The 16,679-nt window shown below is 40.6% G+C and overlaps 1 protein-coding gene across 20 annotated transcripts in view; it reads left to right on the top strand.

Moving 5' to 3' along the window:
- Positions 1 to 16,679, top strand: part of MAP4 (microtubule associated protein 4) — a 165,146-nt gene that overhangs the window by 125,518 nt on the left and 22,949 nt on the right. For 19 of the 20 annotated variants that reach the window (XM_041122355.1, XM_041122365.1, XM_041122362.1 and 16 more), the window contains 3 exons: positions 12,499 to 12,599; positions 13,515 to 13,727; positions 15,222 to 15,399. In XM_041122355.1, the coding sequence (XP_040978289.1) occupies positions 12,499 to 12,599; positions 13,515 to 13,727; positions 15,222 to 15,399 (492 nt within the window). The remainder of the gene's footprint in view (positions 1 to 12,498; positions 12,600 to 13,514; positions 13,728 to 15,221; positions 15,400 to 16,679) is intronic. The other variant, XM_041122364.1, reaches the window with a different exon arrangement.

The raw sequence follows: 16,679 nt of genomic DNA, 5'->3' as shown, positions 1-16,679 counted from the left end.
ATATCTGTAGAACAAGGTTTTGGCAATACAAACCTCCCCGCTCCGAAGTGCCAACATGTCTTATCTTCTTCCCTTTCCATTATCTCAGTGTTACCTTGTTCCTTACGGTCTGCTTGGTGTACAGATTTTAAGTAACTCTGTCAGTCGTGAGATGAAGTAATGTCAGTTTTGGTGGCAGCGTGTCACGGATTGCAGACATCAGTCCGTCGGAGCCTGAACAGAGATGTCAAATCCTTTCATGCAGGCAGGAGTCATCAGCTGTCCTGTTGATAGTTGCCAGAGCGATGCAGTAAGCTCCCGGCTGCGAGCTGCAGTTGGAGGGGACACCTGGAGATGTGTTTGCTTGGGCACAAGTAGGACCTGTGCAGCTGTGTGTTTACCTGTGCTCAGTTTTGTACTAAAACATGAAAGGGTCATCAGACTTCTTGACAATTTAACCATGACATGGGTAAAAGTGATGTTGGCCACAAATGTGGAACAGAAAAATACTGTATTTGTGCATACCTTTCATGTCACAGAATTTCTGGCGTGGTGGGGTTTACTGACATCCGCTCTGCGACCAAGGTTCATTTGCAATGAGGCAAATTAGCAAGGAGGTTCACATTTGGACGAGGAAACCAGGTTTGGGTAGGCTGGCAAATTCTGTCAAGCTGAAGAGGCAACCATTTCAAAACACAGATAAGTGGGATCTTTAAATCAGAAAAACATTTAAAACATAATCTGAAGTGGATTGACATGTTTTCCCCAGAGGGGTTGAGCATCAGTGATGTAAAGGTCACTGAAAGATATAAATGCGCAGAGTCTTCTGGTTGGGTTGCTTTTTGCAGATGGTTAATTCGTATTGCCAAGGTTTTTTTAAGCATTTAGGTTTAAAATTTTGTTCTGTCACAATCTTTATTTTAAAAGCTAGTTTATTGTCCTTATAACCATAGGTCTGAATGTGAACTGATACAGTAATAACTGCGTTAGCAGACAGCTCAAGGGCTTTCCTGGGCAAGAATATGGTAGAGTTGTAACTTTTTTCACTCTCTTCTCCAAAATTACCAGCTGATTAGGTTAGGTTTGTTTTGATCTGTTGCATACAATGCATTACTAAGAAATAAACTCTGGATTTATTCTTTCCTGGAAGAAAACATAGCAGTAGATGCAATAAAATGTTTTCTTTGCTATATATATATGTGTGTGTGTGTATAGTTTAGAAAGAATTTTTGGAATGCAAGAGAAAACAGTCAAAAATTCCTCAGATATTTCTGAAATGCTTTCAGAACTTTCTATGATGAGCTCTTGCTTCCTTCCCTGTTAATAAACAGAGAGGCGGTTATAATAAAAATAACTCAACCAAGCAAACAGTCTTGGCTGTAAGTGTGGAACTGATTCTAAATCTGTCCTTTGCATTTTATTCACGGCTAAATCACCCGTTCATATCCTTATCAACTTCCCCTGCTTCACTCTTGGCATTCACTTTGCAGGTCTCCTTCCAGTCACAATGCAATGTGTCCAAAATAGGCAACATATCTATTTTATCCGATATAAATATGTTTTTCCTTCTCTTTGTTAATTCCTCTATTTTTCTGCCTGTTCTATCTATTCATTCTGAACTTAGCACTTACATTTAGGGTAACAACTTTTGTCACTTGTACATTTTTTTCATCCTAAAAATTCTTGAGAGAGTTGTCCAACCTGATTCTAATCATTTCAATGGTATCTCTCAGAACTTCAGCCAAAAGTGGACTTGCTTGGTCCTATCCAGCCAGGGTTGTGGGTTTTTTTGCTAAACATCTGCTACTCCTGGTTTTTTTTTAGGGTGACCTGGAATTGTACAGAAAATACTTCATTCTTGCAGATAGTTGGGTGTTAGTATGATGGCACAGTTTAATTCTAAAAATTGTGAAAAAGGCGTACCCGTTCAAATCTCTCACGTACCTACGACAGGTATTTTAAGCAAGGAGATCCTGGCTGCAGATTAGTCCTGATCAGAGCTGAGCTGCAGAACTTGTTCCGGTCCCTTATTTCATCAGCAATCACTGCAGATTCTCACAAGCGGTCGCATTGTTTCCTGCGCTGAACAACAGATTTGATTCATGTTCATGTTGTGTATAGGCTGTTGTGTGATTTACTGCACGTACCTAATATGTCACCTCCAATGGTATCACTTAAATAAGCGATGTCATTCACCACTGCCTTCACCTTCTGCCTTTTCTCATTTTCTTTGAAGTTCCTCCAACTTGAAATACTTTCTGCTTTGAAATACCAGGAATTCCAGGCTCTGCTGGACCATGCTCGGTTGGCACTGTCACCTCTTTGATACTCAGCAGCTCCATGTATGCATCAGAAAAATTGTCTTGGTTTTCTGACTCTTACTTCTTTAAACATCTGTAAGCAAGGGGTGCAGTCCAGTTTAACTTCTGAATCTCCTGCAGGTTTTTTTGCAGCAGAACACTTTGTGGTTTAGATAAATACAGAATAGGAGACTTCCAACACAACTGAGTTAGGCTGTGATAGCCTATTGCCTCAGGTTTACACAGATTAAAGTTAATTATGGGATTAGGAAATACCAGCCCAGCTACCTCGTAATGAACTAATGATACTTGTTCAAGTAATGTTAGTGGTGTGGATGGTGGCTTGCTAACAAGGCTCTTTGCCAGATTAAATCATGCTTTTAAGAGAAAGAAAAGAAATAAAGGATTGCAGGCTGCAGGAAGGAGAAGAAAATGAAGGCACGGGTGGTAAACAGTGCCTGATACGGGCTGTGGATAGTTCAGTGAAAATTCTTGGTGTATGCATGTTCAGCCTTAAATATAAAATAAACATTGGCATCTCTCAGGGACTGAGTTTAAAATTGATGCTGAAACTATTGTAATCATTACATAAATCAGGTGGGTTCCCTGTTCTGTAACACCCGCTGTGCTTTCTCAAAAATTGCAAAAACTACTGGCCATTCGAGGGACACTACCTTCAAAACAGTGGCTTACAGCAGATGCGTAAGCGTTCCTCTTCCCCTTTCTCTGGGGAGAGAGATGAGAAGAGCAAGGAGATGTTCAGCAGCAGAAGATGGGTTGAGGGCAGCACGTGCTGGCCTTGTGCAGGGATGTTGTTTGTGGTGGTGCACTGCTCATCCCTGGAAATTCCTGCTGCAAGCTTGAGGTGCTAAGTGTGGCAGGACTTAAAGAATGGGAATTTCTGCAGATAGGTCTTCCAGGTATGCTAGATAGGATAAAGGTATATAAAATGTCATGCTTCAAGTCCAAGGCCAGTGATATATCAGCTGACACAAGGGCTGGAAAGACCCCTCAGACCAGCTTCTCTGTGGCTTGTTGATACCAGATGACATGCAAGAAGCTGACGATGGACTAGTTGGATCATTGGTAATACCTTTGTGCTTAAGTGTTCAGAGACAGGATTGTGCTTGTAATTGTTTTGCATTTTGAACAGTATGGAATTGCAGTTTTATGCCTTCAGATACTGAAAATACCCCGGGTGTCCTGGTCCAAGCACTGCCCAAACTTGAGTGGACACATGGAAATGCTCTGAGGTTTCATCAGCGTTCAGACCAGCCTTAGGGACAGACTGAAATATGAATTCAGGTGGCGTTTCTTCCCTGCTCCCCACTTGATAGCCCTTGTAAGACAGCTTCAGTTAATGTTGTGGTTTTGCCAGTATTTTTAGTTTGACTGGGAGGTGTGCTTGTCTCTCACTTTGGTTTGTCGGGGACATTGACAGAAAATAGAGCTTTTTGTTGGTTTTATGAATGTGCTTCCACTCTTATCAATGAAAAGGGAAAAGCTCAGGTTTTTGTTAGCTTTTTATATCCAGCATCAAATTTTTAGCACAGTATTACAGTCAAACAGAATACGTTAATTACTCTAAAGAGCTGTTTGATTTCAGTTCATGGCATGTTAGGTAAACATGGCAAGTAGTTCAGGTTGTTCTAGACGAAAAACTTCTGATTTAGGATTTCCCTTCCTGGGTACAAAAATAGAGTCTTAACAAATCAACCTAGGTTTACAAGATGCAGGCAAAGAGGACATCTGGTTTATATCTCAGTTCTTGGTAACAAGTAAAAATGTACACATTGATTGAGTTGCATTTGGTGCCAAATAAAATGCTTAGCTATTCTGTATTTGGGTCAAGCAGGAGACGTTTTATTTAGCCTTTTCTGGAGAGGAGAAAGCAGATAAGGATTGTATTTCTGCTTAAACTGAGATTTGTTATATTTGTAGATACTTCTGCCTTAAGAGCCTTAAACAAAAAGGCTTTATTTGATGGTGATTTTTATGATGAAGCAGCTCCTTCTGGATGGTGATGGATGGAGCAAGAAAGAGCTCGTGCCTCTGCAGCGTTTCTGGCAAAAGCAGTATTTAACATGGTCTGGTTTTGTTTCTGAGGTTGTTTACGTTTAAGAGGGAGAGTAAAGATGGTCATTGCCTTATTGCTTAATCTATTTCTCTTAATGGATTTTCAGTTGATGACTCTAATCCCTATGAGAATTATGGAGCTGTTTCATTGAATGATGTTTTAGTTCAGCTTAGCCTGCTGAATATCCCTTGCTGGGGATATGGAAGATGAGTGCCTGGCCTCGTTCACAAGCACGTTCAAATGCAGCTGCACGTCCCCTTCCATTTTGAAGCACGTAAATGAGCCAGCCTGGATCAGTGACTAGGGGCAAAGCAGGTGAAATACAGAGCCCGTAAAATGGGAGCTCATACCTTATCAGGTGGGATAGGTAGGAGATGAGAGGATTTAAGTGATCTAGTCTCAAGTACCCACTGAAATGCTCATTTAACTAGTCAATAAAGGGAAGAAAGGAAAACAAGGTGTAACTTTCTTAAAAATCTTCCAGGTGCACAATATGTAGTTACTGCTTTCCTTTATCTTCACTTTAGCTTTTGCTTACCACAGTACCAGAAAATAGAAATACTTGCTTTTGCCCTTTTGAGATGAGGCTAAAATATGTTATACTGAGGTCTTCACCTGTTCCTTTTGTCGTGGAGAATGAATTTTTGGGAATGCTTATTCTTGAATAAGTTGCTGCATGATATTTGAGAAATACATGCACATAGGCTTTTATCCTGAGTTCCATGATTCGTAAAACAATGCAGTAACATGGTTTAACTTTTAAAAGATACTCATGGGTATGTTTCTATGAGTACTTTTTTCCTAATTTTACTACTTCAGGGAGGGAAACACTAACAGTAAAGCTTTTCAGATTTAGTGCCTGTTTTTTTCACACACAGTCACAGCTTTCATGAGAGAGCTGTTACAGCAAAACTGATGGCGAAGGGATCTGAAAGACTGAAGGTCTGTGTTCGCTCTCCTCTTGGGTTCCAGCTCAATGTCACCTCGCATGAGCTGTAACCCTGATGGTTTTGTTTCTGTACTTGTAGAGGAGGAGCAATAATGCTACTGTTGTAAGGATTTTATAGATGTCATAAGGATGCTTTTGTGTGGCTTTCCTTCACCAAATGGAGTTCTAGGAATTCAGAAGGAAGAGAGAACAAACTAGAAAAAAATATATCAGTTTATAAATCCATTACGCGCTTGCATTCTGAATATGATGTGTAAATCTGCATGTTGTCCTCTGCCTCAAAAAGGTTGTAATAGAATTAGAAGTATGATAAATAAAGGCATCGTGTTAGAGGAGTTCATATGGGAATGGCCGAATACACTAAGACTTTAGCCTGGAAGAGAAAGGACTTGGAGAGGGAGATGGTTGTCATTACTGTCTATAAAGTCATCAATGACATGAAAGTTGTGAACAAGAGAAGACTGTTAATTTCTCCAGTATAAGAATATGGGGCATCAAACAAAAATAGCAGCAGCAGATGAAAGCAAATGATGCTGGGTAACTTGAGAGCAATTTATAGTGAAGCTGTAAAATATCTTGTGCCAGGATTTTGTGAATTGTGATATTTTATTATATTTTATTTTTTACCATGAGGCTAATCAAATTTTAGAGGAGAAGCCCCAAGAGGTGGAGTCTCCATCCTTGGAGATGCTCAGAATATGACTGAATATTCTGGATGCTCAGAATATGACTGAAAAAAACCCAAGCAATCTGGTATAATTTGAGGGGGGGATCGGGCTAAATGACCTCCAGACATCCCTTCCAACCTACATTGTTCTGCTAATCTAATGTTGAATGATTACATGGGCTAAAAAGCTAAAGTTGGACAAGCAGGTAGTCTCTAGACTGCAAGTCACAGGATGGTGAGAGAGATATTTTGGGGGGAGGAGAGTGGGGTGGGTTTTTTTCTCCTTATGGTTAGGAAAACTATATATAGTTATTCATAATCAGGACTTGGTTTCAAGAAGACATATGATTAATTGTGTACAATGTGGGCATCCTCCCCTATGTAGCTGTAATAGAGTCACTTAGACTGGAACAGAGCTCTGGAGGTCTCTGGTTTAACCCCCAACTCAAGACCATGTGTAAGTAGATCAGGTTGCTCCAGGGCCATGTGTGTCCCTTCCAGGTCTGAATGTGTCCAAGGATGGAGATCTCACAGTCTCTTTGGGCCTCTTCCAGTGTTTGACCTCCCTCACATTGAAGAAGTTTTTCCTTATATTTGGAAATTGTGCTGGCGATGACTGTAAGCAGTCTTATCTGCTGGGACCTGCTTTGAGTGATGGGTTGGGCTGATGACCTCTGAGGTCCCTTCCAAACCTTCATTGCTCTGTGATCCTATGTCGCTTGACCACTTTGGTACATCCATGAAGGCATATTGCAGAATTCTCATTATAACCCTGTGCAATAGGTATAATTGCATTTTGAGTAATGAGTTCAAGGTTAAAATCATGAAGCATTGTCTTAGCTTTCAATATGTGGGTTTGCAATCCTCCTTTTTATGTTAGGCTAGTACAGCTTGAAGGAGCAGTGTGGCAGTTCATGTCACCCTACCCTTCCTTACTGCATTATTCTGCTGCTTCATCCAGAAGTGTGAAGGTGAATATCACATCTGCTGTCATTTCTTATTGCCCAGCTGTTCTGTTTTCAAACAGACTTCAGCAGCCTTTGCTCTCACTTTGTTGCTGCTTTTGAGGAAGAGCCCCCCTTAGCATCTGTGAAACTCTGTCAAAACACTGAGTTTAGTTTGTCTTGTTCCTTGGTCTTTTTCAAAAGATGCCTGTGTTTTTCAGACAGCAGAGCTTAAAATCAACCAAACTCCCCATTCATCATACTTTTTTTTTTTCCTATTCATTTGGAGGGAGGTTCTGTACATCCTTGTGATATGAAGGGGAAATGCTCTGTTCCTTAACCTTGTTCTAATGAGAGAAAGTCTCCCGAGAGGAAAGATAACCAGACAAAAAGCTTTGACGGCAGAATCTTGTGGTTTAGTGGATGTCTTATGTGGATGCAGTGGAATGGGCTGGGTCTGAATGACTAGCTGTAAGATGTGCTTGAAGGCTCCTTGGAAAGTTGTTCTCTTGAGCTGTGGTAGTGCTATATAGGAAACTTTGGAGAGAGACTCACCATTCAAACAGGGAAGGTTTTTTTTAAAGAAATAATACACAGTCTATTTAAACATTAACATTGAGCCTTGGAGGACACCTTTGGTCTTTTATACAGTTGATAAGGTAGTTGTTCTACAGTCTGTTCTTTTTGGGGAAAAAAGATATTCTTAAAACCATTGCATCATCTACTTCAATTGCTTTGTATCGCATTTCTTCTAATGGTAATTCACCTGCTGCTAGTAACCACCAAGAGAGTGGCAGCATGTAAGAGGTTAAGGATAAAATATGTTAAGAGTCTCCTCAGACACCAGGGTTCTTGTGTAAATAACTAGTTATGAGTGGCTGCTGATACCTAAAAATCAGGGGGAATTGCCTTTCAGGAGACCGTGCCTACTCCGCGGCTGCTTAGATGGCCCCACATGCTTTATTTGCGTCACAGTATTTAAACTTGGCTGTTGGAGGCAGAATTATAAATTTCCTCATTAGTGTTTTTTTTATGGCTCACTCTGCTTGTACGAGACAAACATAATGAGTTATGTTCTCCATAATTTTTAAGATCTGTAGGAAGAGCATTGTCCCCTTTATAACAAGAAGCTGAAGCTTTTTTTTTTGAGTGTCGGTTTTGGCACAGATCATCTCATTTTTACTATTTATTCTGAAAAATCACCACTGTTTATTTGTTAGGAGTCTTGTTCCCTGACTTCAGTTTTATCTGAACACCGTGTGGTCTTGTTTGCTGGGTCCTTCATCCAGCAATGGCAAATACCTGGTTTCTGGTGACAAATTTATTTAAAAAATACACTTTTTAACTTGTTGGCTGTAGTGTGCCTTTGCCAAATGTTGTTTCAGTGCTATGGCTTCCATGCGTGGCTGGGCTGGGCGTTACTTCGGCTTAGGGGACTGCCTTTGAGTAGGGTTTGGTTGACCAACCTAGCACCATGGCGGTGCGCGCTCTGGCAAGGCTGGTGCAGGGTCAGCAGGGCTGAAGCCTGGTTTCTGCCACCGACAACTTGTGTAGGTCTTGGTTTGCTCAGCTCCATCCGCACAGGAACCTGGAAGAGGGAGCTTGTAGGCAGCTGATGCTGGGGGTGGTGTGGATGCAGCCTGGGAAGCACTAGGAGATGGGCCACTGAGCGTGGCCAATGCAGGGAGTCACCTGGGGCTTCAGCCAGCAAGGAGGTTCAAACTATAGGCTGGTGGGTTTTTTTTTTTCAGTGAATAATAACATCAATGAATTTGAGCAGATTTTTGTATGAGAAGGCACTTGTTTGACACAAGGCTGCATCTGCCAGTGTCAAACTCTTCCTGCAGCAGATGAGAGCGAAACCTTGTCAAGGAAAACATTGCATTTATCTTTGATATGCAGGATAGTCATCTTTAGTGTTTTTCTCAGAACTGCCCTGTTTGGTCTAAAACCATTTAGAGGCAGATAGGTACTATACATACGAAGTAACTGAAGCACGGTGTCCATGTGAGAAGTGCCGGGCCACCCTGGGGGGTCCCTCTTCCACGAGCATGTCAGGAATCCTGACCATCCCTCCTTCTGCCGGCTGGAGTGTGTCTGAAGGACTCTTGGTATTGCTGTTAAGGGAGACATAAGCACCACTTGTCAAGTTTGCTCTTTCATAATTGATGTCAGTAAAACCTCAGACAAAATTCTGGAGTTTGCAGTTTGTGGGTTTAGTTCTCATTGTGGAGTCATTTGTTTTCTCTGGTGCACTTAGATGTGAATAATTTCTTCCAGTGTCACTCTTAAAAATTGTGAAGCAGTGGTGCTTCACAGTATTGTGAACTGACACGTACAAAAAGTTTGATTTCCACCATTAAAAGCATACTTAGTCAGTAACGAATGGTAAGCTGGGGGTGAGGATGGATGTACAAACCAGCACGGCACACAGCTTGCCGTTGCAGTGAGTAGCAGCAGGGAGAAAGTACCTGATTGCAGGGTTATGCCTTTGAGTTTATCAGTGGAAGATGCCAGATTGGAATGTCCTTCCCTCTCTCCTTCAAGTCCCTGTCCCCCTTTCCCTGGGAGTAATTCAGTTCTGGGTGCTGACTCAGATGAGCCGAATTTTCTCCATCAGCGAACACCATGAGGAGCAGGAGCTGCAGCAGCTGAAGGAGGAGCCCTGCTCAGGGCAGAGCAGCAGCCCCTTCTAGAGCTCCCAACAAAATGTCTTTGAAATATCTTTCAGAGGTTTGTTGCCATGCTTGGAGGAACAAGCAAACTGAAAAGTCTCTTAAATAATTCTTGCAGACTAATGAACAAATTTGATTAAGATTTGGCAGCTTTTCCTAATATTCCTTGTAACTAGGAAATCTTCCCAGGCAGTTCTCGGCTCTGTATAGGAGAGCGCGCCCTTGTAATTAAATGATGAATGAAAGCAAATGTACTGATGAGCACATTGGGTTGTTATTCAAACTGAGGCAGCACAAAACAAAACTATCCTTCTGTAATCCCTTGGGGTTGTCTATGGAGTTGTGTACCCTGGTATATCAGAGGCTGTGAGAGATGGAACCTGAATTATCATCCTGTGGCCCCTGAAGCAGGAAAGTTCCCTACCCAGCTCTCCTGGGTTTATCATCATTATTATTATTATAATTATTTAGAGATGCAAGTTGCTTAACCTGTATGTGTGCTGTCCTGCAGTGTAGCTCCATCAGCTTGGTGATGCTACATTGCTGGTTTACATTTAAAAAAAAACAACAACCCTATTTGTTTTGTAGTACCTTAATGTACTCTCTGATAATTTTTTGTGTTGAAGTTATCCACTCTAAATTTCTTGTAAAGTAGTCCATATTTGATTAAGTAACGTGAAATTCATGTTGTTGTTAGTTCAGAAGCATGGAAGCTGCTGGAATTTTAATCCTGAAACTTTGGAAGCTGAGGTTTTTTGAGGAGCCACATTAGGCTCCCTGAGCAGATGAATTCACGTTTCTGCGTGGATGCTGTGATACTGTCACCAGGCGAGAGGTTTAATGTTGCTGCTGAATTAGCTGAAATAATAACGACAGGCAGTACACGAAAGGTAACTTCCAATGGATGGAAATTCACGTTGATCTCTGAGATATTTGAGACTGGGAGGATTCAAAATAAAGCCATCCCCAGGCGTGGGGTCCTGGGAGCAAAGAGCCGTGAATGGACAGAAGGTTGCTATTCAGAAACAGGAACCGTTGACAACAATTGCTCTTTCTCGTATTGCTGTAGATGAAACTGACAAGTTAAATGAGGAAGAATATAAAGGTTTATTGAAATGCAGTGGAGAAAACTAGTATAGAGGAGCCAATATAGATTAGCTACAAAACAATGAGCTTCCTAGGTAAATGTGAATGATTCTTAAGAATTTTGTATTAAAAACAGTATCCAGCCTGTACATTTTGGTGCTTGTTTTTTTTTCCACAAGTCTTTTTTGTATGCCTAGGATGCTAAACCAAGTGCTGCAAAACATTTAGTATGACTTGAAAGCTAAATTGCTAGGAACAGGCTAATGCAATGCAAGGAAAAAAAAAAGGCTTCTAAACTTGTCCTGGAGTCAGAAAAATGAATAACAACAAAAAAAATGATCCTGCTGTTGAGCATCGCCAAGGCAGGTGGAAGGCAAAATTTTATTCTATTTTGCTTGTTTCAACAGTGGTGTGTTTATCAGAATTGAACTGTCCTTTGAGATGCTCCCTTCAAGACTGACAAGCAAGAAAATGTGAAATATAAATAGTAATTTTCAAAAGATGGGGAAAACAACCTTTTTACTCTTGGAATTGTTACACTATTGTCTGGTGGGCCCTTAGCATGCGCCACAGCATTACAATCTGTTGTGTTGTTATAAAAAGAAACATCCAACACAGATAATGCTTTATTTTAATCCCCAGATGACAAGGGAAACGCATAAATTTGTGATGGGTTGTTTGCACCATATCCTTCATAAAATTCAAATGCCACAGGGATGGCAGAGGAAGACAGCTCATAGCAGTGCAGTTGTACAGCAACACCGCTGAGAATTAGTGTTTTAAAAGCTATTTATAGGGAAATTGCCTCTTGCACATCTCATGGTGCAAAGCAGCATGGCAGTTCTGCTGTAGGATTTGTAAGGTTTAGGGAGAAAACTTGATGAAGCTGCTACTAAATTAATGTTTTGTTATATTGTTTGCTTTGGAGGGCAGTAGTTAACCTTTTGCTGGTGGCTAGACAACGCTTTAGAGACTGGTTTTTAAAAGGAGACGAGGAAGTTGTTGTGGCTGCTCTGCTGCTGTTAGAAGTGTATAGTCGCTGTCCCCACTCAGCATAATAACCTTTGGTGGCAACGACACAAATTAACAATCACAGTGAAAAACTGGTAACCCTTGTAACTGAATCTAAGCTTTGTGCTGTGAAACACCGCGTACAGCAGCATGACACGATGGCTTCCACACTAACAAGGGTCGGGATGGTCCACGCATGTTAGAACGAGATCTCCATGTTCCTACTTTCCTGCACAACCTTTCCCGTTAGCAGTCAGGCTCCCTTCGGCTGCCGGGAATCCTCCCTGCTCGCGGAGAGCTGCAACATGTGGATGTGGGCAGAAGAAAGGTCAAGAAGAAACAGCTGTAACAATAGGGATAGCTTGAAAACAGTGTCCTACTTCAGGATAAGTCATAGTGTAAAACCTGGAAGAGGTCAGAACTTCACCATTAACATTCCAACAATTTATTTTAATAACTTGAAACATGGGAAGGTTTGCTGTTTTAATTAAACCAGAGGTTTCCTTCATCTGCCATCTGTCTTTTCCCGCTGGAATAATACGAGAAATTGGATGCTAATGGCATCTGGATGAACCTGTCCTGTTAGAGGGAAGATCTTTCTTCCTATAGGTATTCTGGTTCGGGGGCAATTTTCCAGAAAGAGCCAACCTGTAACTGTCTTAGTTCTGTCTCCTCCTGCTACTGTGTTGAATAATATTCAACTAAAAAAAATTATATGTCAAACAAACAAACAAACAAAAAAACCCCCACAAACTTAGTCTCCCTTCTTTTTTTTTTTTTTTTCTTTTTTCTTTTTCTTCTTTCCTCCAGCAAAACCAGAAGAGACCAAACCAGCTGAAGCTGTGACAGGGAATGATATCACAGCACCTCCCAACAAAGAGCTTCCTCCCAGCCCTGAGAAGAAGGCAAAGGTAGGTGTCGTTCAGCGTCTTCACTTCCATGGTTTTTATTTGCTGGCTTTTCTGCTTCTTAAGCTGTGGCAACACAAGTTCTGTTTTCTGAGCTGCCATTTGTGAACCATTTTACGGGAACAAAGACATCCAGTTATGAAGTTGAAAACAACTCAGCCTGTAGCAAATGTGACTGAAAGTAGATTTAATAAATATGTGGTAAGCTTTATTTAAATTAATTCTCTGGTTGGTATCGGTGGTGTGGAAGTAGTAAACATGTATCATAATGCTTCTGCTACGCTGATACTCTCCTAGTTGTTTACAACACATTTATTTGCATTACAATTAGCATTTAGAGATCATGCTCAGGATCTGATATTCTCTTATTTTAAGGCTGTTTATGAAACATGAGACACCTGCTTTCAGAAGCTTGCAGCATTCAGCAAAATCTAACCCTAAATTCTGAAGAGCAGTGGCATGGGCAGGGGGTTCTTGGTCCCCTCGAAGGCAGTGGATGTATGTCCACTAGAGTTGATCAGATGAGGATTTAGAGCTTGCAATCCATTGTGTGCATGTAATTGGAAAGCAATGTCCTGTGTATTGCATGTAGGACTAGATGCCAGGAACACCCAATTACTAATCCCAGCTTTACCAGCGATTCCTTCTGTTGCTTTAGATGTTGCTGGAATAAATCCTGTTTGCTTTGAATTGAATGGCAAAACTCCACTGGGCTCCAAAAGCAGCCCTCTTCTGCTGCTTCATTTTGGTCTTTTTGTTATGCTCAGAAAACAGAAAGCTAATTTTTTTTGTTTGTTTGTTTCATTTAAAATATCACTTTTATGTTCTTGCAGCTCAATGTTTTGGTTTACAATGCGCTATTTTTTGTTGTATTTTTTTGTTTTTATACTGGATTTTGCTTTTTGAAAAAAAATAAAGCCTGCTGCATCCACATCATCTACAAAGCCTGCAGCAACGAAAGCCAGGCCCCTGTCCGCTACCAGCCCCAAGCGGCCAGCCTCTGCCACACCTGGCCCAAACAAAAAACCCACGAGCCCTACTGCAGGTCCTACTTCAGCCACTACTACTAAACGCCCAGCCACCAGTACTACACGTCCCTCCACCTTAACTCCAAAAGAGACTAAACCAAAGGTAAGATTCAATTTGCTTTTGTGTGGGAGCTCCAAGAACTTATTTACATGTCAACTTACCAGCTGTCTTACCCAAGAGAAGCATAATTCTAGTGCTAATCATGGGAGGATAAGATCAGGAATGTGATTCACTGTGTTATAAGACCTGCACAGTTATTAGTATTAGCTTCCATTAACCCACTTATGGCATCAGGTCCCAAGTATTTAATTGTATCATTGCAGAGGAGAAAATTAAACTTGACTGTATTACTACAATTTTCCTAGTGAACTGTCATGAAGTATACAAGGTAATTCTTTATTTCTTTCCATTACTAAAGGAGGAGGGTTCTTTAAATATAGATACACTACGAACATAGGATAACTCTTAAATACAGACAAGAGCATGGGAAAACTGAATGGAGAGCTTCGATATAATATTGAGGGAAAGAAGATCAGTTGAACACTTCAGTATTTCCCACTGATTGTCTCTCTATGATGTCTGGTCATTATAAAAACCATACAAAGATAACTGATCATACACTTATGTGCTTAGGAAATATTGGAGATTTGTAATTCTCTAGTAAGAGAAGATCTGTGGACAGTTCTTAGTGTTGCACCTTAAAGCTGAAGTAGGGTATCCACATGTAATGTTAAGAATGGGAAATGTCCCTTGAATCTTCCCTATGTTAACTTGTGATATTACATAGTAGAAGAATTCAAATTTGAAAGGGAAAGTTAAAATCTGTTTCAGAAGCTTTCAGTTGATGTTTAAATGCTAGCATTTCTCCTATACATTTAAGCTTAAATAATTGCATTTCAGTGTCTTTTAAAACCAGCTAAATAAAAATAGCAAAAAGAGTATGAAAGCACAGGCGTAAATCTGTACTTTTTTTCTGTGAACCAGTGTCTTCAGTTTTGTTTAGGTTTTTGCATGATTCTGAATCCCTTTTTGATGAAATCAAAACCTCATCTCATTTGTTTCCATATATTAACTCAGTATTTTAATACTTAAGAGATCAGTCAGTTTACAAACAAGTGACTTACCAGGGACAGACATGAAAGAGTTTTCCAAGAGAGGAATGAACCACGGACACCTAGTTCTTATGTCCACAGTGTTTTAATAAATGCTGCCATAGCTTAGGAAGCTTTTCTGTTCATGAAGGAAAGAAATCTCTCCCAGAAGTATTGCTAGTGGACTACTGTTCTCCATTTTGTGCAGAAATCAAAACCTTGTTCACATCTGTAAATGGCCTCCACACATTAATGCTGAAACAGATCTGGATGAATTCTAATATTCAGCAGAGTCTGTGCTCTGTGTCCTGCACTGAATATAGTCAGTCGCTTCTGCATGCCTTAATTATATTTTTAATCTTCTGCATTATAATGTTTGAGTGGTGCCTAGCTTGTGTGTTTAAGAATTTAAACAATTTCCATTTATTCCAGGCTTTTGGTTGGCAAATGCTTTGAAGAGACTGTCAGTGAAATACTGGCTTTAATGTAGCCTGTTCATTTTTAGGTTGCAGATGCGAAGACCACAGATAAGCGGACCTCACTTTCAAAGGCTCCATCACCTGCCACTCCTAAAACTACTGTGAGGAGCAGCCCTGCTACTCCTAGGACAACGGCGGCATCGCCAGTCACTGCAGCTGCTGGTGCGAAAAATACTGCTACTTCTCCACCGAAGAGGCCAACATGTAAGTACTCTCTTGTTTTTCTTCAGGAGGTCTCTCTTTCTAACCAGCTGCAAGTTTCTGTTTGAGTAGCACCGTTGGTTCACGCTATGATGTCTTTCTCATGTATTCCGGTACGTTGACTGCTTTTTCCTGTGTTTAGGTCATCCTGTGGCCCCATCAGTTTATTAAAATTAGTCTCCTGGTAAACAAGCTTGTGCAGGTTCAAAAGAAGGAAATAACCTGAACCCTTGAAATGTAGCCATTTATGAGAAGTCACAGCTGCTGTTAACCAGCGCTTCTGAGAGGTGTAAACTGGCCTACCTGTCAGTCAGGATTTGATCTGAAGCTTAGTGATAGCTGAACTCTCAACCCTTTTAATACAACACAAGATCCTGTGCCACGGCACAGAGACCATAGGTCAGACTTTTTTCTCTCCAGGGCTTCCTCCTCCAAAAACAATCTGAATGACCTTCAAGGCCAACTTGGATCAGCTCTGTGTGATTCAGAGTTAATACAATTACTGAACATGCTTGATGTAAGAAAAAGGATGCTATTACCTCTGTATTTTGCTATAGTAACAGTTAGAATAAACACTAAAACCAATTTAAGACTTGGGAAAAGCAAATCTCCAGAAGAGGGCTTGAAGCACTCACACTAGTGCATCTGAAAAACAAAGAAGGTTGAACAGAGGTGGAGGTTTTTTACTAGCGCAGGAAGAATTTGGAGCTGAAATGACAACAGCTTCATCAGAAAACTGTATCCCACTCCTACTGTTGCCAAAGAGGGAACTTCCCAGTTTAACACAGTCAGCATGAAACATGAGCAGCATATCAGCATCTTGAAAACAGTGTTTTCACTCATTTTAATGGAACTTGAGAGATTTAACATCGGATACAGTTAAATATTCTCAAGTCTTTTCAGATGACTAGACCTCATTGGCAAAATTTGCCAATAAACATGTAAAACTAATAATACATATTGGTTGCGTTGTTCTGAGTCCCAAACCATGAGTTCATAACCCATCTTTCCCAAAAGAATAGTAATGTTTTAACTATGTTGAAGTATATTAGACTAGATGTACATTCCATACTTTATGCTCTAGGGGAAAATACAATTAATCAAGTGTAGAGGAAGTGTTGCACTTTCCAAGAGCCGTGTATCTTAACTGATCCTACGGACATCCTTGTAAAAATCATTTTGGGTGGTCTTTTATGCAAACTGTAGCCCAGAATGCTTAATATGTTTTAATGAGTTCAGTTAATTTCTCCTTCCAAAATTGAGAGACAAACAAAGAAGCGTTT

The sequence above is a fragment of the Aquila chrysaetos genome, chromosome 3 (assembly GCF_900496995.4).
Source record: "Aquila chrysaetos chrysaetos chromosome 3, bAquChr1.4, whole genome shotgun sequence".
NCBI classification, from domain to species: domain Eukaryota; kingdom Metazoa; phylum Chordata; class Aves; order Accipitriformes; family Accipitridae; genus Aquila; species Aquila chrysaetos.
Note: the sequence above shows the minus strand (reverse complement) of the source record. Positions and strands in the feature narration are given on the sequence as shown.